The sequence below is a fragment of the Erythrolamprus reginae genome, chromosome 1 (genome assembly GCF_031021105.1).
Source record: "Erythrolamprus reginae isolate rEryReg1 chromosome 1, rEryReg1.hap1, whole genome shotgun sequence".
NCBI lineage: Eukaryota > Metazoa > Chordata > Lepidosauria > Squamata > Dipsadidae > Erythrolamprus > Erythrolamprus reginae.
This window is the reverse complement of record NC_091950.1, coordinates 140001930-140025043: the sequence shown is the minus strand read 5'-3', so window position 1 is coordinate 140025043 and position 23114 is coordinate 140001930. Positions and strand designations below refer to the sequence as shown.

Sequence of the window (23114 nt, the reverse complement as noted above, 5' to 3'; positions counted from 1 at the left end):
CCCTTGCTGCAGCCTGGAATACGGCTGCGACGGAGGCTCTAGACTGATTTGCGCATTTGTGACCTCTCTGTGGCAACAGACCCTGGAGATCTCCTTGGTTCACCAAGGAGCTCCGGGGAATAAAACGCCAGAAGAGAAGTCTAGAGAGTAAGGTGGTGTCGCTCCAGCTCCAATGGTCCTTGATGAAGAAGCCAATTATTTAGGCCCTCGACAGTCAGGATTCAGACCCGGCTACAGCACAGAAACTGCTTTGGTCGCGCTGATGGATGATCTCTGGCGGGCCCAGGACAGGGGTTTATCCTCTGTCCTGGTGCTTCTTGATCAATCATCGGCTTTCGATACCATCGATCATGGTATCCTTCTGCGCCAACTGGAGGGGCTGGGAGTGGGGAGCACCGTTCTACGGTGGTTCTCCTCCTACCTCTCTGGTCGGTCACAGTCTGTGTTAGCAGGGGGTCAGAGGTCGACTCCTAGGTCCCTACCTTGTGGGGTTCCTCAGGGGTTGGTCCTCTCCCCCCTGCTGTCTACATGAAACCGCTGGGTGAGATCATCCAAGGGCACGGGGTGAGTTACCATGAGTACACTGATGATACTCAGCTGTACATCTCCACCCCATGTCCACTCAGCGAAGCAGTAGAAGTGATGTGCCGGTGTCTGCAGACTGTCAGGGTCTGGATGGGTGCCAACAGGCTCAAGCTCAAGCCAGACAAGATGGAGTGACTGTAGTTACTGCCTCCCAAGGACACATCCATCTGTCCGTCCATTATATCGGGGGGGGGGGATTATTGACCCCCTCAGAGAGGGTCCACAACTTGGGCGTCCTCCTCGATCCACAGTTGACTTTAGAACACCATGTTTCGGCTGTGGCGAGGGGTTTGCCCACGTTCACCTGGTGCACCAGTTGCAGCCCTATTTGGACAGGGAGTCTTTGCTCACGGTCACTCATGCCCTTATCACCTCGAGGTTCGACTACTGTAATGCTCTCTACATGGGGCTACCTCTGAAGAGTGTTCGGAAACTTCAAATTGTGCAAAATGCAGCCGCGCGAGCGTTTATGGGCCTTCCAAGAGGCATGCCCATATTTCGTAATCACTCCGCAGACTGCATTGGTTGCCGATTGTTGGTTATGACCTAAAAAAAGCCCTACATGGCATAGGACCAGATTATCTCCCAACAGGCCTTCTGCCGCACGAATCCCAGTGTCCGGTGAGGTCCCAGAGTTGGTCTCCTCAGAGTCCCATTAACCAAACGGGATCTAGGGGAAGAGCCTTCTCTGTGGGGGGGCCAGCCCTCTGGAATCAGCTCCCCCCGGAGATTCACACTGCCCCCACCCCCTTTGCCTTCCGAAAGAGTTTAAAAACTCACCTTTGTCGCCAGGCCTGGGGTAATTAGATCTTCCCCATGACCAACAAATGTTTTTAGCGTAAGTTATTGGGTGAATGTTAATGAATGTTTTTGTTAAAGGTTTTAGATTTTTTTTTTTTTAAAAAAAATTGTATTAACTGGATTTATTGTATTGTTATGTCTCTGCGTCCTCAGAGAGGGGCGGCATACAAATCCAATTAAATAAATAAATAAACAAACATAGATAGCTATTGCAAAAATTGTTATTTTGATGAATATTCTGTGCTTTTCCAAGTTTTACAGCCATTGCAACAATTTTTCCAATCCCTACTTATGGCTGCAAAATGTGGACTTTAAAAATGATAGATAGGACAAGGGTGGTTACCTCTGAATTATGGTACTGCAGACAACTATTACGCATCCTATGGACTGCAAAAATCACAAAGTCCTATACTGAATCTCACCCAAAATATTACTTGAAGCCAAGAAACAAAGACTATCATACTCCTGTCATGTCATGCAAGCTGATTCACTTGAAAAATCAAGCATACTGTGAATGATCAGTGGAAAAAGGAGAAGGGGCCACCCTAGTACCCTTTGGCTGGACACTATAAAGGATGACACCAGGATAACCATCATGGATCTGACGGTGCCTGGCAGAGGGGCATGGAGAGTAGTGATCCATAAGAGTGGACATGACTGAATGGCTGACGACAATGATTGGGTTTATTAATGCGGAACGAACACTTTCCCCCTATTTTCCAAGGCTTTAAAACTTTTATTTTAAAAACCCGTTTATTTGTTTTTCAGACCGTGATATATGGTTCTGCTACAATGATTTAATTTGATCTGCCGCTAGGTCTCTTTTATAACACATAAGACTGTAAGCCATACAGGTAACTTCCGCATATTATAAATAATTTAAAAACCCAAACTCTAAAAAAACAGATGTTCAGGTTATTTTTTTCCACATGAACCAAACAACAGATGAAAAGAATATTCTAAACTTTTAGTATAAAAGAATCTAGGAGCACACCCACTTTTTCCATGACAAAATAATAATTAATAAAAAGGAAACAAGTCCATGCAACTCAGCTATTTGTAGGGAGAAAGAGATCCAAAACGTTAGTCCTTACCATCAGAATAATGGAACACCACAATGCGGCCTTGCTTGGGTTCGGCTTCATCGGGATACACCATGGCTGTTCCCACAATGAAATAAGTGTTGGGATCTTTGCCCAATTTGCAGGAGACCAAGCTTAGTGCATATTCGTTCTGCAAGAACTGGTGAGCATGGAGTACTGAAGACAAAAAGAGTTAAAGAGCTCAATAAAGTATCAATTCCAATGTAGTGTTTGGAACAATGTGGATAAGGCATGCAACTGCAAAAACCTACAGAAATTCAATGACCCTCAAGATGATCCATGGCCCTTTGGATCTTCAAGGGATCCAAGCCAACAAGTACACTAGATGGCTCTCTTCTCCTAGTCTCATGATTCCTAAAAACAGTTCTCTCATAAACAGTGAAATATAGCCTATAAGGTAGATACCTTCAAATGTATGCTGATCTATGATGAGCAGATTGTGTACCTCCACTTCCTCACCAAATGATGTTTCATGTGGAGCTGTGCTGCTAGAAAACAACTTGCTTGAACTCACACTGTTGGAAAGGGCCTAAAATATGGAGAGAAAAGTAAGCATTTTAAGATAGAGACACGGAGATAACAGAAATAAGCCCAAAGAACATTTGCTATAACGAAAGAACTAAAAGAAATAATCTTGTGGCAAAAACTGTTCGAAGGAAGGTTTGCATCAAAAATGCCAAAATATATGAAGAATAAAACAATATTTGGATTGAGAAAATAGTAATGGAAGATGATTTATGTTAAAGTACCAGCATAACACTACCAAGTTTCCCGCTTACTGAAGGGATTGAAAATCAGTCCACAAAGAAGAAATACCAATACATTCTAAGACCTCCTCGTAAAAGAAAGGTAGAAAGCTAAATAAATATGGAAAGCTATGCTAGCAAGGATTTAAATCACTGGAGAAGTCCAACACATAACTGACCCACAATGTAGTTTTCATCCCAAAACAAGTACCTAGCTGTCTTTAAATTTAAATTATCAGATGAGAAATGGAGATGATTTCTCAAATATAAACATAATCAGAATGTTAAGCAATAGTGGCTCCTTTTATTGAAACTAGTGTATTTCCAAGGCATTCCTAAACACAATTATTGATGGTTCTCACCTGGGTACTTGCACTGGGCCTCAATGCAGTGGTGCCTCCACTAGCATCCTGAACTTCAATACGACTGGAGAGCACGCCAAAACATTGAGAGACTTCCTGATAACAGATCTTTCTGCATGACAGAAAGGGACACATGGTGTCTATACACACTCATACTTATAAGATCCATATGTTCTAAGAAACATTAGAAGTAATATTTAAATTATTCCATTTTAGGTGCCAGCTCATATCCATGTTAAGAAGTTCAAAATGCTCCAAAAAGCATTCCTCCTTGAAAAGATCCATGAATCCCACAATTTTAGGGAGGGAGGGAGGGAGGTTAATTATTTAAAAGCTGATGAATTCTCAACATGTTTAGTTCTGCTCACCTGGGTGATTCATAAAGAGGAACCGTGCGGATATGTAGTTTCTGAATTTCATCTATGGTGCCGATTGTCAAAGTACTATTGTTGGCCAGAGCTAAGCTGCAAAATAAAAGTATTTCATTTTCAAGAAAAATATTACTCCACTATACCTTTCAATTCTACAGTATTTACCAACTACATTTCAGAAATAATCCAATATTAGGACATGTACAATATTTAGCAAAACTTGACAGAAGTGAAAATGTAAAAAAACAACAACCCTACAGCAAATATATGTCAAAATCAGTGCTGTTTCATGAACTATCAAGTATACATAGGAGCATCTGGCGATTAAGAGATACAAGGGAGAAAATATACATGGAGAACAGCTCATATATTGATAGAGCAGACAAAAACAAGGTTTATGTTTATGGTGGGTGCAATAAATTTCTGGTTTTGTTTTCAACAGCTTCCTTCTGCAGTACAAAAAAGGAGCTTTTTATCTTTTTTTGAATTTTTAATCTTCAACAAATCTTTTCTTACAAATCTTCTTTGCTAGTGTTGATCACAACCAATCTCTATCATCACAACTATGTTTCCACATACTATCCTAGTTGCAAGTTACCGTTTCACCAATTCTATCAGGAACCTCCAGCGTATTTCTGGAGAGTATTATTTTAGACTAATCAAACCTATTCTAGAACAGGAGACTGGAGACACTGAAAAATAAGTTCCACGTTCTTTGGGAGTGGGCAGCATACAAATCTAATTAAATAAAATAATAAAATAATTTACTGGAAATCCCACTTTCTTGCCTAGTGATCATCATTTGGCAACTAGCATAATGAAAGATAAAGTTCATAAACGCTCAAGTAGTTTCTTATGTATTACTCCATAAAATTCAACACAAAAATAAATGATATTAAATATAGATGAAATAGATGAGTCCTTTCTTACATGAAGATATAAAACAGATTGAATATTTATTACACAATGGGTGTATGACCATTTCTTTTCCCAAAACTCACATTAGCCAGGATGCACCAGCAAGAGGGAGAAGAAGAAGGATACAATGTAAGCAATTCTTCTGTTACTTTGGAACTGCCTAACATTTTGTCCCTATTCTCTTAATCCCGATACAGTGATCCCCCGCTCGTTGCGAGGGTTCCGTTCCAGGACCCCCCGCAACGAGCGGGTTTTCGCGAAGTAGCGCTGCGGAAGTAAAAACACCATCTGCGCATGTGCAGATGGTGTTTTTACTCCCACAGCGCTAGCGAGGAGCCGAAGATTGGGGGCGGCGCGGCTGTTTGCCACCGGCATGGAGGGCTTCCTAGCAGCCCCCCAAACCCGGGTTGGGGGTCCGGGGGGCGCTGGCTCTCGGCGCTTTCGAGCTGAGTCCGGGAGCGAATTCGCTCCCGGACTCAGCTCAAAAGCGCCGATAGCAAGCGGCAAGGAACGGCTTGTCCACGCCGTTCATTCTCGCCGCTTTCGAGCTGAGTCCGGGAGCGAATTCGCTCCAGGACTCAGCTCGAAAGCGGCGAGAATGAACGGCGTGGGCGGGCGAAGGGCGGGCGGCAGCGAGGAGTTTGCGTGGGCGGTGGGGAAACTCCTCGCTGACGCCAGCAAGAGGGGGAAGACTCAGGGAAGCCGCCCAGCAGCTGATCTCCCGGTTGCCATCTACGCATGCGTGCCCATAGAAAAAACGGGCACGCATGCGTAGATGGTATTTTGACTTCCGGGTTGAAAAATAGCGAAGTACCCTGTTCGCAATGGTTGGGGACGCAATAAACGGGGGATCACTGTATTTCAAAAGTAAATTGCTTAATTTTGTGTTCTTTATATGAGACAAGTTGGTTCTTAATTAAAATAGTTGAACAAACTGGCTAAGCAGGAAGAGAGCATGCTATACTTTATGGACCCACTGGCCACTTAAAAATAAGGAGCCAACCACACTTACCTGTCAGGGTACCCATCTGAGTTAAGAGGGCACATATAATTCACCTCTTTAAGATTGACATTGGAAAAGACCAGTTTGTGGTTGCTGCTGTAAATCACGGTAGGGCGGTCAGAGCAAGCAAACACATTGGTGGTGGAAAGTGAACGAAATGTCCTTAAAACAGTGGGCTGGGTTCCCAAAGTTACTTTTTTACGGTCACTCAGCAAACCTGCCAGAAGAAGAATATCATTAGAGCCTATCCACTAAAGAGAGACTAGAAGATGGGAGGGGAGCAGGGCAAATTAGCTGCCTTGTGGACTATTTTTCATTATTGAAAAAAATTAAATGATTTTGTATTAAGTATATTTCCAGTAACACTTTAAATTTACTAAAACTATTCCTGAGAGATAGAGGACATCCCAAAATTTAGCAATATGTCTATACAGGTTCAGCATAACTGTATTTTTCCACCATAAGCCAATAATAATTTCTGGATATTGGGTGGCTTGTTTTAGAACAGAAAAATGATTCAGTGAGATAAGATCATATACCGTTGGCTGGTCTTACACTCAAGCCCTGAAAAATCTAATCATGGATCTCCTGATGTCTAACTTGAGTTACTTATGTTAAATAATGACAAAATGACAGAAGGTATTTAATTTTTTTTTTTAAAAAAAACCCCTCATGTTCTAAACCAGTGTTTCCCAACCTTTTTTGAGCCGCGGCACATTATTCGTATTTTCAAAATCCTGGGGAACACTGAAAGGGGGGGGGGGGCGGGCTAAAGAAAAGTTTGGACAAAAAAACCCTCTCTCTTCCTCCCTTTCGCTCTATTTCTCCCTCTTTCTCTCTTTTCCTTCCTTCCCTTCATTCTCTCTCTCCATCCCTCTTTCTTTCTTTCTTCCTCTCTTTTTTGCTCTCTTTCTCTCTCCCTCCTTCCCTTCCTCTATGTCTTTCTCTCTCCCTTGCTCTCTCTCTGTCTCTCTTGCTATCTTTCTTGCTTTTTTCTCTCTCTCTTGCTCTCTCTCTCTCTTTCACTGTCTTGCAATATGTCTCTTTCTTTCTCTTTGCCTCTCTTGCTATCTCTCTTTCTCTCTCTGTCTCTCTTGCTATGTCTCTCTTTCTTTCTCTTTCTCTCTCTCTCTGTGCCTCTCTTGCTAAGTCTCTCTTTTTCTCTTGCTATGTCTCTCTTTCTTTTTCTCTCTCTCTGCCTCTCTTGCTATGTCTCTCTTTCTCTCTCTCTCTCTTTCTCTATCTCTCTTTCTCTGCCTCTCTTGCTGTCTCTCTTTCTTGCTCTGTCTCTCTTTCTCTGCCTCTCTTGCTATGTCTCTCTTTCTTTTTCTCTCTCTCTGCCTCTCTTGCTATGTCTCTCTTTCTCTCTCTCTCTCTTTCTCTATCTCTCTTTCTCTGCCTCTCTTGCTGTCTCTCTTTCTTGCTCTGTCTCTCTTTCTCTGCCTCTCTTGCTATGTCTCTCTTTCTCTCTCTCTCTCTGCCTCTTATATGTCTCTCTTTCTCTCTCTCTCTCAGCTGACTGCAAGCGGGAGCCCTGACGGCGGCAGCTGGACGTGGTGCTGGACACCGTATATGCCAGGCACGCAGCGCCAGCATGTACGACGTCCAGCAGAACGTCCAACCGCCACTGTCAGGGCTCCCACTTGCAGTCAGCTGAGAGAGAGCGAGCGAGCGATCCCTCTCGCCGCTGCCATCTCCCCCGACGGCCACCCCCCCCCCCGCTCCCATCGGACACTTGCCGTCGACGAAAGAGGAGCTCCAGCTGGGCGGGGCGCTGCCAGTACTTCCGTCCTGGGGCTCCCGCTCGCAGCTGTCCCCCGCCTCCTGTTCGATGCCGCGGTTTTCGGCGCTCTCCTGCTGGGCCCCAAAGAAAGAAGGCGGGAAAAAGGTGCGAAGAATGGAGCTCTCCTTCTTCCTGCCTTCTTTCTTTGGGGCCCAGCAGGAGAGCGCCGAAAACCGCGGCATCGAGCAGGAGACAGCTGCGAGCGGGAGTACCGGCAGCGCCCCGCCCAGCTGAAGCTTGGCGGCACACCTGGCCATGTCTTCACAGGGTCTCTCTCTCTCTCTCTTTCTCCCTCTCAGTCTTGTGTTCATTTAGCAACCATTTCTCTTCCGCTTTAAGGAATGAATTGTGGTTGCTGAATGATAAGAGGATGTAGGCCAATTCTATTAGTCTAATTTCCCATAATTATTATTTCATCAGTTAAGTCATAATCAGATGAGTTAACCAGCCAGATTACATTATAAATTGATACAAGTTGTGAACCAGGAAAAGACAGTTACTATATGGCACTTCCCTATAGCCTCAAATGAAAAAACCCCACTAAATCTGGTGTGGAATAATTTAGCTCTGTTCAAATTTACACCAAAGAAATTTCTATAGTTCATATATTTTATTCATGCTTGTATTTTGGGGGCTAAGCTCTATTTGCTGGATTTTGTGGTTCTGCTAAAACCTGACGGGCATGCAAACTGTTCATTTTTTGAAATCAAAGAAAATCTGCAGGACAGAAAACTGTATTTTTACCTGTTTCAATGTTCAGCCCAAAATAAAACAGGGCCCCATCTCCTAGGGCACAAAGCAGATAATGGCTACTCTCAAAAGTGGTCATCAGAATGGAACGTGGGATAATCTCTGTAAAGGGGGATACAACTTGTAATATCACTCTTTGCAATTAGCCTGCCCTTCCCAACACCATGCACACAAATGGAATTTCTACCTCCTCCTAACATCTCCTTGTGTAACAGTTCAAATGAGGGCAGCTTAAGTATACGGGCTGAAATGTCTGTCCAAAGGCCAATAGCGCAGAGAGGGGACATGCCATTGGTGTCTCCCAAGGGAGTGATGTCCAGACAGGCAATCTCGTGCTCCATCTCTGTAAAGCTGGCAAGAAATTAAACTGTCAACATTATAGCAATACTCAGCTTTGACACAAAATAACCCCAAAATAGTTAGCTCAGACTGACCTTATTTGTTTGAGTTCCTGGGGGTGGATTTCCAGGTAGTACAACACTCTCCCCACAGCTACCACTACTTGACTGCTATTGCAGGAAGCAACACTGATGTTCTTCCCATTTGGCTCTTTCCATTCACTTACCAGAGCCTTTGGCTCTTGAGTGACAAGCCGGACTGAGGCTGATGTTATCTAAAGGGACAAATAACATAAATTGGTATTTCTTCCCAATGAAAGGTGACATATTCTTTAGGCCAGGGGTGGGCAATTATTTTTGCCATGGGGCCGCATGAGAAATTGGGATGGTTTTAGAGGGCCGGACTAATATAATTAACTCAGTTCTACCCAATACTGTAAAGACCCAGACCCTGGCCTGACCTAAACACCCAGACCCACTCTACAGACCCCTAATTGTTTGCTTTACGGCAACACTGTGCACCACTGTCACTGTGCTGGAGTGTTTGCGTGGTTTCTGTGCTCAGCTGCTCTCGGTAGGAGGTCAGGGTCTGCTCCAGTGCGAGGATGAAAAAGCTCACCACGTCTGCCGGGACTCCTCTGGTTCCTGCTTTCTTCATGATTCATCAGGAAAGCAGGAATCTGAGGAGTCCCGGAAGACGCGGTGAGTTCTTTCATCCTCGAACTGGAGCAAATCCCAACCTCCGCAGACTGGTCATAGATAGCAGGCAGGCTGGTCAGACAGCGGGTGGGCCCACAGGCCGCCCCTTGCCCAGGTCTGGTTTAGGTATTAGAATATGTGACTACGTAACATATAAGGCTTTCTACAATTTCAAGTGCTACATCCTTTTTAAAAAATGTAATTCACCATGTTTAATTTTACAACTGGCTAAATTGAACAGTCCAATTGGGGGGGAAATCATGAAAAAAATTACTAGATTTAAGAAAAATTATGTTGCTTACTATGGACAAAATGACATTGTTTGAACATAACGACCTCACATATTCCATGTTCCAAATGTGGCTCTTCACCCCAAAGTTTTAATCACTCATGCCTTACATTTTATCACTAAAAAAAATAGAGATTACCTGGATCAACTGCAGATGAGCCACATTACCACAGAAGAAAGTCTGCTGATCATCCACAAATCCTGTCAGTTCTGTTTCCTCTACTTCCTCCCCATTCAACATCAAAACTCTGCAGAATGTAGGAAAGCCCAATCAAACTCCCTAGAAGGCCTAACTAAAAGCCATATTCAATACTTTCATGGATGTTATTCCTCTACCTGGTTTGTCCCACAAAAGACAGCACTAAAGTGTTATCAGTTTCACGGTTAGAGTCCGACCTCAAAGGCCATAATCCTGCAATTCAGAGACAAAGTGCAGTCTTATAAAATTCCTCTGGAAAACTCAAGCAATTTCATAACTTAACAAACAAAAATGCCAACCCACCATTTCCTGAATCATCAATGTTTCCTCAATGCTAATTCAAAGCTCTTGTACTTGTACAACATATTCAACTAATTGGGTATTTTTTCTAATAAAATATATTGTACTTTCAAAAATTATGATTCTCAGAATAGGTTGTATAGCAAAAAGATAAATAACAGCAAGAATACAAAAGGGGCTGGGGGGGGTGCAAGAAGAGACAGAGGAATAGAATGAACACACATACAAAATACCCAAATCCTTTTTCAGAAAGGATGTCAAGATTCTTCCCCAAAATTTCCTAAATAGCATATTCAATTTTCTAAGATTTCATGAGGATTAGCACACATTTTTTAAAAAAGCTCATTCAAAAAAATCTGAGAACTGACAACTTTGGTATCATTTGTTCATCATCTGTTTCTAATGGAGACACGCACGCACACACACACCTTTAATCCCTGGGAGATCAATGCTGGCATGTTCATGAATCCCAATTCCATTCCTGATGATTCTCAGAGAACCTTCCTTAAAGGCACCAGAGCATGTAACCAACTGTGAAAAGCAGGTATAGTTAGCATATACTAATTACATTATTGAAGTTTAAGGGATATGCAATGTAATTATAGAGAATTGTAATTCACATCCACCCTTTAAGAAGTTTTCCTCAATCGGTTAGTAAATTATCTAATCAAAAATCTCAAGACAAAATCCTGCAGTCAGTTCCACTCCTATAGTGAATTACTTCAAGAATCAACAGAATAATAATTTTCTAAATTATTATCAAGTTTATTAGAATCCGTGTCCTATATTAAAACATACAGTACATCAAGCTTGAACCGAGCAGACGTTAGCTCAATACATTCAGCAAGAAGCTAATTATCAACTTCCTCCCAACATATAAGTTGGGTGAGAGATAATAGATTGGGTTTTTCAACAGTGGAGATTCAAGATCATCTTGGAGAAAATATATTATTGCAAAGCAATATCTCAAAGGGGATATAAAGCACCTCTCTTAGCAAGATACATTATTACTTGTGCAGGAAAAGAAAAATCAACTTTTACCTGGCCTTGACCCTGCCTCTCAAGATCTACCACACACATGTCCACAATTGGCCCAAGGTTGGTGAAGGTTTCCATGGCCACAACATAGGAGCCTTGTTCATTACTATCCACATTGAGCTAGGAATGAAAATATTATAATATTGTTGCTTAAATTTTCTTTATTTGATCTACTTGAGCAAAACTGTATTAAAATTCCAATTTTTGTCTTACATTGTTTCAAAATAAAATGAACAAACACCAAGAGAATAAAATTCCTTAAGAATGGCAAAAATAAAACTAGAGGTCTCAAGACAATGCCATCTACATATATAATAAGTAAAAGATTAACAAATTACTATTTCTTGGTACCTAAATATGAATTAAAAGCTATACTTTACCTTCACAAGTTGGGAATCCCCAAGACGAGAGCCCACAAACACAACACCATTGTCCAAATACGTCAGGCATTCTGCTATGGATGTCTAGGAACAAGAAAGGCAAAAAGGGTGATATTAGGCATTTTAAAGACGTGATAACAGGGATGTGCAGCTATTTAAATCCAAAGCAGGAAGGATATCTTGGCATGGATATGCTCATGTATATGCAGGCAGCTCCTTACCCAGAGATGTGTATTCCTAGGATTGTGCAGCTATTATGCAAGACCAAAGAAAGTTGTGGATTCTCTAAGGTACTCCTGACAAATGCAGTGATTGTACTCGCACCTAGACCTCAAACATGCTTCTGGGTTTGAATGTCAATAGTTGCACACATAAATTATCTGCACATAATGTACCTAATACATTAGAAGATATACAGTGATCCCTCGATTTTCGCGACCTCGATCTTCGCGAAACGCTACACCACGATTTTTCAGAAAATATTAATTAAAAAATACTCCACGGTTTTTTTGCTATACCACGGTTTTTCCCACCCGATGATGTCATACGTCATCACCAACAGTCACTTCTCTGTCTCTTTCTCTTTCTTTCCTGTCATTCTCTGCTTCAATCATTTTCTCATTTCTCTTTTTTTCTCCCCTTTTTTCTATCATTTCTCTCTCTCTTTCTTCCTCTCTCACACTCTCTTCCTCCCTCTCTCATCTCTTTCTTTCCTTCTCTCTCTTTCCTTCTCTCTCCCCCCCTCCACTTGCCCACGAGAAGAAAAAAAGCAACCTCTGCCGGGCAGCTCCCCTTGTGCCCCCGCTTTGTGCCTGCCTCTTTTGGGGATTTTTTTTTCTTTTCTTTTTTCGCCTTTGGTCTCCCATTAAGCCTGCCGCTTGGCCGCCGCCGAGAAGCGCGGGGAGGGCGAGAGAGGGAGATCGTGGCATGCGAGGTCCCTGCAGAGCAGAGGGGGTGGCTGAGGCGGCAGAGGCGTAGCGGCGGCGGCGGCAGGCGAGCTTGGAGCCTTGCTTCGCCTCCTTCGCTGCAATACAAACGAAGGGGTCAGACGCAGCCTCGGCGAGCCAAAGGTTTCCGCGGCTCTGACCCAGAGCAGGAAGGGCTGGTGGGAGCGGCGAATCCACCTCCCCAGCCACCGGCTCCACCATCTGCGCATGCGCGGCCATTGAAAAAAGGGCGCGCATGCGCAGATGGTGTTTTTACTTCCGCACCACTATATCGCGAAAAATCGATTATCGCGAGAGGTCTTGGAACGTAACCCTCGCGATACTCGAGGGATCACTGTAGTACCTGATGAACATACATTGCCACAACAAAACATAATTACAAATGCCTTAGTCATGATTAGTGATTTCTGATGAAATTCTCTGCCTTATTGGTACATCAAATTGCCATCAAGTTAAGCACTTTTCTTTAAACTCCTTTGAAGGAAGGACAATATTTAAGTCCTAGTCTAGGCTTTAACCCAGATGTGAGAGATCATTCTCTTGATGCTATCACCACCAGACAGCCACATGTGAGAATACAAGAGATAGCTCTGCTCCAGTTCGGTCAAGGATGATGTCAAAGTTTGCTTTGCTTCATGTTTCTACTGGGAGGGAAAGCGTGTAATGTGGCTTTTGGTAAATCATTTTTTATTCAATGTGTGCTCTATTTTTAATGAGAGACAATTCAATGTGTGCTCTATTTTTTAATGAGAGACAATTTGCCAGCGGAAAGGCAAGAGTATAAAGGTAGTCCTTGACTTATGACCACAATGGAGCCCAAAATGTATGTTGTTAAGTGAGAATTTGTTGTGAGTTTTGCCCCATTTTATGACCTTTTTTTGCCAGAATTGGTAAGTGAATCACTGCAGTTAATAAGTAAATAACCTGGTTGTTAAATGAATCTGATTTCCCAGTGACTTTGCTTGCCAGAAAGTTACAAAATGTGATCACATGACCCTGGGGTACTGCAACCGTTATAAATGTGAGTCAATTGCCAAGTGTATTAATTTTGATCACATGATCATGGAGAATGCTACAAAGGTTGTAATTGAAAAATGGTCCGAAGTCATTTTTTTCAGTACCAGTCATTTGAACGGTCACTAAATGAACTCTTTTAAGTCCAGGACTACCTGTATATTTAATTGATAAGATTTTATAAATGAAATACATTTTGTAAAAACTTAGATCTGTGAAAAAAATGGATATAGCCCTCCAATTATGAATCATGAAATATAAATCTCTGTTACAAAATTTAAAAATGCTGTTGAACACCAGTTTTGTATTGTTTTAATGTAGCACAATTTTATTTATTTATTTATTCGATTTTTATGCCGCCCTTCTCCTTAGACTCAGGGCGGCTTACAACATGTAAGCAATAGCACTTTTTAACAGAGCTAGGCTATTGCCCCCACAATCCGGGTCCTCGTTTTACCCACCTCGGAAGAATGGAAGGCTGAGTCAGCCTTGAGCCGGTGATGAGATTTGAACCGCCGACCTTCAGATCTACAGTCAGCTTCAGTGGCCTGCAGTACAGCACTCTACCTGTTGCGCCACCCTGGCTCTTTAAACCTTATATTCAAAAATTACCCAAAAAAAGTATTTGGGGAAAGACTCAAATCTCTTCTGGGATCTGCAGGAATTTTCCCTACTCTTCTAGTTCTTCCAGCTGACATCACACATCAGATGTTCCAGAAATGTAGAAAACAAAACCTACCTCACCAAGCAATTCCACACGCAGGTCCTTGAGGCTGACGCCACCATCCATCTGCTCCTCCTTCTCCAAAAGCAGCATGAATAGCCGACCTTCCATATCCCCCAACAGATAACGGGAGCCATTTGGATCCACCCGGTTGTGACATACAATTGTACTTTGCTGTTTAAAAAAAAAGTATTTGAAAAAATTATTTGAAAAAGCAGGATGACCTTAACATCGATCTAAGCAATTTTATTATTCCTCTAGATTAGAAAGAGTCAGCTGCTATAGTGTTAAAAGCATCCTACAAGATATAAAGAAGAGTTTCTCTAGTTTGCTTCATCATTAACATACATACAGTGTTTGGCCCAATTCACAGAACAGCCATTTGAGTGTGCATGAAACACATTTTCAAGATTCTACCTTTATTCTAAGAAACTATAGAGACAATGCAACAAGCAGTTAATGTAGACCCAGGTGCCCACAGTAATTCCCATTTATTTATAATTTCCATTTTTAAGGCCTTCCACTTGCCAAAAACTCTGGACAGACTTAAAATGTCAGTTAAAATACAGTAAAAATGCCTAACACCTAAAATAAATTTAGTTTCAGGCCTAACAAAATGTTTAAACTTGAAGCAAGCAAATTGATGCTGCATAAATTATACAAATCATATTTGTCCGGGACTTATTGGACATAGTATAAAATATTAAGAGTGTACCTGCTTACTTACATTCATACTGAACCTACTGTAAATATGAAGCACAGAATTACAACTTCAAGCAAATACCTTTCCAAGTGTTTTGCTGCTTACCTTAATGATAGGTGGGGCTATAGCCAGATATTTATCACCATTGTGATAAGTAATGGATTCTTGTCCAATAATGATAGCCCCTCCAAATGGTTCAGGCACTACAAAGAAATTTTGGGAATATTCATCTCAGATGCATAAAGAATGATCAATACAGGAAAGGACATACAAATCTAATAAACAATAAACAATAAATAATAAACAATAAATAATAATACAAACCAGCTAAGCTAAGTCTATGAAATTAAATTTCAATAGCTGCTGTTTATATTCATAGAATTTCTTGTTCACCAAAAAAAAGGCCACTTTTTGATGTAATAAAATAGTTTCATTGTGAAAATATACTACTGATTATTAGAGTAATTCAGATAGTCATTATCCCAACCATATTTTATCATATACTTTAGAAACAGTTTACTTTCTTTTTACTCACTAAAAGCCATCAAATTTTAATTTCAGTTTCTTAAACAGCCATTTAACTTGGTTTTGGGTAGTGGTTACAAATAAATAATAAATACTAATAAATCAATACATTTCAGATTTTCATTAAAACAGATCTTTTTCTCGCAAAGCTATCAGGTAAATTTAAATGTAGATCTGTCTTTAAAATACTCAAGCTTTTGCAGCTTTTAAGTTTCTCTATTCATTTTTTTTCTTTGATGCTACATCCTCAATCACTTTGAATATTATAATTTCTGAGTTTTTCCTGCCAGCATAGTTTAGTCCAAAAAGTGCAGCTATGCAATGATGGATTCTTAAAATTACAAGACAACCTGAGCCTGGCAAGTAGTTACCGTATCACTGGCCAGCACTATTTTCATTATAGACACAGCTCAAGTTACATAACTATTTTGGGCCTGAGAGCCTGGGGCAATGAATTTTTTATACAAATTGCCCCACACATATATCCAAAAAAGGTGGGGCGGGCGGGGGGGGTTCCCCTAGATGAAAGTTAAAATAGTGACCTAAAAACAGTCTACGGTGGGGTTTTTTTAAAAAAAAAATTGCTAGTTTTTATGTCTTAATAATTATAGTTACGTTATTAGATGGCAGAAATATTTTTTAGACACAAACTCACCTGCAATCACCATTGAGGCTTCAGCCTCTACATTTTCCTGCTTCCAGGGTCCCTTATTAAACTCCTTCTCACGCAAAGACACTTCATATGTTTTGACATGACGGCCCTGTGGATCCTAGAGTGATGGAAAGTATAACTACTAAATACAAACCCATCACTGTTTAGTTACCCTCATTTAACATATTAGAAGAATCATTTTCATATGAATGTTCCAGAATCAAACATTCCCTGAAACATTCCTCTTCTATTTTTATAACATTTATGCATTGAAAAAAAAATATAGATGCACTTTCATTAAAGCAACTTCAAAACCTAAAGAATGCCTCTCCCATAAAATAAGGTATTTCCCCAATTCTGAACAATATTTTTGCTCATCTAATACAGCTAATGGAATTGATAAGTTACATATTTATTCATACATTATTTCAAAAAGTAACTACCTTGCTTTATTTAAGTAAAGTATTCAGATTTCTTTCTTAATCTCTTCCATTCATGACAAACCTTTTGAAACAAAGTTGGTTTTTAAAATCCCATTTTCTTGATGCTGGAATCCAAGACAGCACATATTCTCAATTAATTTAATAAGGCAAGCCTTGTGGTAAATTAGTCCTATAAAGTGTTTTACTAATGTAGAAAAAAATACACTTAATATCTCTCCTAAAAAAGAATGGATAAATCACTAATATGAAACCCGGTTGTAATTATAACCAAATTGAGATATTTTACAATCTAAAAATGAGTCCCAGACTTTCCCTGGGCTCTATCTCTGCTCCACTGTATACCACAAGTATACTGGATCCAGATCTCCACTGACAACTATTTCATTTTTTTGCTAGTTATCCAGGAAAAAGGCTTATACCCAGCGGACTAATAGTAGAATTAAATTTGTGGAGTCCTCACTGTTCACTTAGTTACTTGCTAAGCTAGTTGGCAATAAAATACCTGCAAGAAACATCTGAGCTCAGACAATACCAAGGGCCCCATGGATCAATCTTGAGCTACAAAATGAAATCTCTTTGCCATTTGCACAATACCGCTATCAATCTCGACCCCAGGGAAGGGGGGGAGGAGTGGCTATTATAGCCAGGGAGAGTCTTTGCCTGCGTAGGCTCATTGCTCCAGAGGTTGCGGGTTGCGAGTCCCTTCTGGTGAAGTTGGACTTAGGGGTTCAGGTGGGCTTGTTACTCACGTACCTGCCTCCCAGCTGCGTGTCAACAGCCCTGCCTGTGCTGCTCGAGGAGGTGGCCGGGTTGGCGGTGGAGTTCCCCGGACTTATTGTCCTGGGGGACTTCAACCTGCCGTCACTCGGCGGTTCCTCTGGACTGGCACAGGAGTTCATGGCCACCATGACAGCCATGGACCTGACTCAAGTAGGTCAGGGTCCGACCCACGAGGGTGAGCACACACCCGATATGATATTCCTCTCTGAGCAATTGAGTAATGGTCTGAGACTAAGGGGCTTAGAAGTGTTGCCTTTGTCATGGTCAGACCATTTCCTACTGCGGCTTAACTTCCTGGCTCCAATCCTTCCCCGCAGGGAGGCGGAACCAATTAAGTTGTTCCGCCCCAGACGCCTGATGGATCCAGAAGGTTTTCAGACGGCGCTTGGGGTGATTCCAGATACACTTGTTCACAGTTCGGCAGAGTCTCTTGCTGAGGCCTGGAACAAGGCTGCAGCAGAGGCTCTTGATCGGATTGCGCCGTTGCGACCTCTCCGCGGCACTAGACCCCGTAGAGCCCCATGGTACAACGAGGAGCTCCGGGAGTTGAAGCGCCAGAAGAGACGTCTGGAGAAGCAATGGAGGAAGAGTAAGTCTGAATCCGATCGAACACTTGTAAGAGCTCATATTAAGACTTACAAAGTGGTGCTCAAGGCGGCAAGATGCGCGTACCATGCCGCCTTGATTGCATCAACGGAATCCCGCCCGGCCGCTCTGTTCAGGGTAACCCGCTCCCTTCTTAATCAGGGGGGAGTTGGGGAGCCCTTGCAGAGCAGCGCTGAGGATTTTAACACGTTTTTCGCTGATAAAATCGCTCGGATCCGGGCAGACCTCGACTCCAATTGTAAAACAGAGTCGACTGACAACAAGTCAGTTGAGGTGACTGGGGCTAAACGTCTTTGTCCACCTGTCTGGGCGGAGTTTGACTTGGTGTCACCTGATGAAGTGGACAAGGCCATTGGAGCTGTGAGTTCCACCACCTGTTTACTGGATCCGTGTCCCTCTGGGCTGGTTTCGGCCAGTCGAGGGGTGACACGGAGCTGGGTCCAGGAGATTGTCAACGCCTCCTTGGGGAGGGGGTCCTTCCCGGCCCTTTATAAGGAGGCACTTGTGCGCCCCCTCCTCAAGAAGCCTTCCCTGGACCCAGCCGTGCTTAATAACTACCGTCCAGTCTCCAACCTTCCCTTTATGGGGAAGGTTGTTGAGAAGGTGGTGGCACTCCAACTCCAGCGGTCCTTGGAAGAAGCCGATTATCTAGGTCCTCAGCAGTCTGGATTCAGGCCCGGCTACAGCACGGAAACTGCTTTGGTCGCGTTGATGGATGATCTCTGGCGGGCCCGGGACAGGGGCTTGTCCTCTGTCCTGGTGCTCCTTGACCTCTCAGCGGCTTTCGATACCATCGACCATGGTATCCTTCTGCGCCGGCTGGAGGGGTTGGGAGTGGGAGGCACTGTCCTCCAGTGGTTCTCCTCCTACCTCTCCGGTCAGTCACAGTCGGTGTTAGTGGGGGGTCAGAGGTCGACCTCGAGGTCTCTCCCTTGTGGTGTGCCTCAGGGGTCGGTCCTCTCCCCCCTGCTATTTAATATCTACATGAAACCGCTGGGCGAGATCATCCAAGGACATGGGGTGAGGTATCATCAATATGCCGATGATACCCAGCTGTACATCTCCACCCCATGCCCAGTCAACGAAGCAGTGGAAGTGATGTGCCGGTGCCTGGAGGCTGTTGGGGCCTGGATGGGTGTCAACAAACTCAAACTCAATCCAGACAAGACGGAGTGGCTGTGGGTCTTGTCTCCCAAGGACAACTCGATCTGTCCACCCATTACCCTGGGGGGGGAATTATTGACCCCCTCAGAGAGGGTCCGCAACTTGGGCGTCCTCCTCGATCCACAGCTCACGTTAGAGAAACATCTTTCAGCTGTGGCGAGGGGGCGTTTGCCCAGGTTCGCCTGGTGCGCCAGTTGCGGCCCTACTTGGACCGGGAGTCATTGCTCACAGTCACTCATGCCCTCATCACCTCGAGGTTCGACTACTGTAACGCTCTCTACATGGGGCTACCTTTGAAAAGTGTTCGGAAACTTCAGATCGTGCAGAATGCAGCTGCGAGAGCAATTATGGGCTTCTCTAAGTATGCCCATATCACTCCAACACTCCACAGTCTGCATTGGTTGCCGATCAGTTTCCGGTCACAATTCAAAGTGTTAGTTATGACCTATAAAGCCCTTCATGGCACCGGACCAGAATACCTTCGGGACCGCCTTCTGCCGCACGAATCCCAGCGACCGGTTCGGTCCCACAGAGTTGGCCTTCTCCGGGTCCCGTCGACTAAACAATGTCGTCTGGCGGGACCCAGGGGAAGAGCCTTCTCTGTGGCGGCTCCGACCCTCTGGGACCAGCTCCCCCCTGAGATTAGGATTGCCCCCACCCTCCTTGCCTTTCGCAAACTTCTTAAAACCCACCTCTGCCGTCAGGCATGGGGGAACTGAAACATTTCCCCCTCGCCCATGTTGTTTTGGTATTAGATTGATTGTATGCGTGTTTTGTTTATTTGTTTTAATACTCTGGGGTTGTTTTTTATGAATTTTAGCTTAAAATTGTCATTGGATTGGTGGGTATTGGATTGTCATTATGTATTGTTTTTGTCTTGCTGTGAGCCGCCCCGAGTTTTCGGAGAGGGGCGGCATATAAATCCAATAAATCTAATCTAATCTAATATAATCTTATACAAGATGCACAAAAAGTAAACAAGTATCTCAATTACTATGTGGAGGCTCAGAACACTTCATGCTTCTGCTGCTAGGACATTGCATTTCTGTCAATGGATGTAATGTTGAGAAACTGACAGTGCTGATGATAAAAGCAAACGTGTCCCTTCTCCATCAGGTCATCTTTCTATGATAGTTGCAGAATTCACCCTTAATGCAGTTAGCAATGAAACTCAACATCCCAGACTTGGAAGTCTAGTGGTCAGCTGGAGCTTGTATGATTGTAGTTTGAACTAATTAGAGACTGGAATTTTATCTGCTATGCCTTTGTAGGCTTTTCAATTGTTTTAATGTGATTTTGTCTCTATTTTAATAGTTTTCTCAAATTGCTACAGAAATCACAGCAGTCGTGACAATTTTTTAAAAATGCTGTTTTGTTCTATACTGTATTGGGGGAATCTCCTCCCCTGTATATTAAAAATGCAATCAGTTGCTAGAAGCATTCTAGGTCCTTGCAGGTAACTAGCTTGGTTCTTATTTATTTATGTATTGGATTTATGTGCTGCCCATCTCTCATCTGAAGGCGATTATGCTGAAAGGGAATTTTCCTTCCTTTTTTCCCAGTGCAAAACCATGTACTGTATTAGTAGATAATTCAGAACACCAAACATAAAAGTAATGAAAGCAACAAGTTTCAAGGATGGTTAGCAATACTGCTTAAGGGTAATGATTAAAGAAGTTAAAAATAATAATCCTGGGACACATTGTCTTTAATATTTTGTTCTCCAAAGTGATTTCCAGACAGGAATGAACAATTGAATTTTAAACTAGAATGGCTACAGACATCAAATCATGGTTTGTTTCTGCAGGGTGATTAAGCCAGTTTTCTATCTGATCATCACAGAAAAACAAAAATGTAACAAATCAGGAAAAGTTCTTAACCTCTTTGCACATTAAGGAAGAATTATTGTAATCATTTTAACTTCAAAATTTTGCCTGTAGATTAAAACTATTACAACTGAATCTAATGATAAACCCTTAGTTATGGGCTAGTAGTTATAGTAATACAAAGTCAAAAATGTCCATAAATCAAAATAGTGTTTGTGGACAAGAAAACAATGCTTGAAAAATTTTATCATTCTTTTTAGCTAACTGGTAATATAACCTAAGATTGACAACAGCTGTCTATAGAAAGAATATTTGGTTCGCAAGCATCACCCTGAGACTGATTTTAAATGGCAAACCACATGTCTGAAATTCCTAACTTTAGATTTTGGATTTTTCTGCTTCTTTCCTATCCCATTTTGTTTGTTTTTGATAACACTTAACTCAAAAAGCCCCAAAGTATTCAAATGTTTGTCAAAACTCTGGCACCAATTTGGTTTGTTCTAGCAATAAATAAAGAAAAAATAAATACTGCTTTATAAAAGATCCTGGGATTTCATTTCCCCCAAGAACCAACTCACTGATTATTTATTATGTTAAATAATATCCAGACCCTGTCCCCATTAGTCTTGCTCAGCGATTTTATTACAACATACAATCAGATTCAATTTGATTACCTGGTAAACAAAACATATGGTTGGGGCCTGGCAGCCATAAAGAAATTTCACATCAATAACTTGTAGCTCCTCTAGTCGAATGTTAAAGGCCTTTAATTCTTTATTTTCTCGCTCCAAAGGAATCACCTTGAACAAGCCATCATAAAGTCTTAGTCCAATCATTCTGCACTCTGGGTCAATTATGCCAATTATACCTGTTTCCGAGGGACGACCAATACGATCCTAGAAGACAACACATAAATCAAATATTCTTAGTAGAATCTCTTTTGTCACAATAAAAACATGCAAGATTAACTCTTCTAAAGTGCATTAATTTGGCTTTTGTACATTAGCCTACAGTTCATTCACTCATGATGAATACTGTTGTTCATGTATGCCTATACTTCCAATCAGCAACCATTTCTGTTTTTTTGTGTATCTGTCCATATCTTGTAATTACTATGAATCCTTCACTGCCATTTCAAAAACACAGTAACCCGTGGATCTCAGTTGACAAATCTATATATTTCAAAATTAAGTTTATGCATTTATATATTTAAATCAACAACTTCAATTACATATTATATGGGATATGTAATTCCTACATATGTATATGTAGGTCTACTTGGAAAACATGCTAGTTTGATTTTCATACTTTAGCAGAAGTAATTTTACACCTTGACAGCTAAAAGGGAAAAAACCCAATTTTACAGAAATAATGAATGTAGAATTTTCCCCTTTAAAAATTGAACAAGAAACATGCTCTTTAACAACCCCAAATCAAGATTTTAAAGTTATAAACAAACAGGACTTATATTACATATGTACATATTATATTTATATTACATATACTGTATACGTATTACATTATGTTACCCTCTCTTGACAACAGCTCTGGTTCGCAATTGTTACAATGGTGCTGAAAAACTACCATCAGACCGCACGACTGTCATAACCTTCTCTGAGGTTACGTCATGGGTGTCAAACCTGATCGCGTCAGGTGCCTTTGCAGAGCAGGTGGGCATGGCCTGCATGTCACATATCTGGCCTGCAGGCTGCCAGTTTGAGAAGTCTGGGTTACATGATCAATTACCATCATATTACCAGATGCTTAACAACTGGAAGGTGCTTACAGCCATTACAACATCCTACAGTGAACTGATCACCATTTGCACACTTCACAATGGCTTCCAGTAACAGAATCAAGGAAGAAGCCAGCAGTAAAATCACAGGTCACAGACTTGTCTTGCTTAATAACCACCATAGAGGTGATGTCATAAGCCCATCATAGTCATGGGATATTCATAACACACTTAACAAACCTAGAAGTTGCAAGTCCCAACTGTGCTAATCAAGCAAGGATTACTTGTACTATAAATCTTGTATACATGCTTTTCTTGGGCTTTGAAGCC

At 42.0% G+C, this 23114-nt stretch overlaps 1 protein-coding gene across 1 annotated transcript in view; it reads right to left on the bottom strand.

Moving 5' to 3' along the window:
* DDB1 (damage specific DNA binding protein 1) overlaps positions 1-23114 on the bottom strand; it is a 33902-nt gene that overhangs the window by 5948 nt on the left and 4840 nt on the right. Inside the window, exons 4-20 of the mRNA XM_070767102.1 lie at positions 21724-21945; positions 16234-16348; positions 15159-15256; positions 14366-14524; positions 11666-11749; positions 11289-11405; positions 10676-10778; positions 10085-10160; positions 9888-9996; positions 8857-9035; positions 8610-8773; positions 8417-8524; positions 5899-6106; positions 3966-4061; positions 3598-3709; positions 2895-3018; positions 2481-2645 (exon numbers count right to left, since the gene is read on the bottom strand). Of these exons, the coding sequence (XP_070623203.1) occupies positions 2481-2645; positions 2895-3018; positions 3598-3709; positions 3966-4061; positions 5899-6106; positions 8417-8524; positions 8610-8773; positions 8857-9035; positions 9888-9996; positions 10085-10160; positions 10676-10778; positions 11289-11405; positions 11666-11749; positions 14366-14524; positions 15159-15256; positions 16234-16348; positions 21724-21945 (2239 nt within the window). The remainder of the gene's footprint in view (positions 1-2480; positions 2646-2894; positions 3019-3597; positions 3710-3965; positions 4062-5898; positions 6107-8416; positions 8525-8609; positions 8774-8856; positions 9036-9887; positions 9997-10084; positions 10161-10675; positions 10779-11288; positions 11406-11665; positions 11750-14365; positions 14525-15158; positions 15257-16233; positions 16349-21723; positions 21946-23114) is intronic.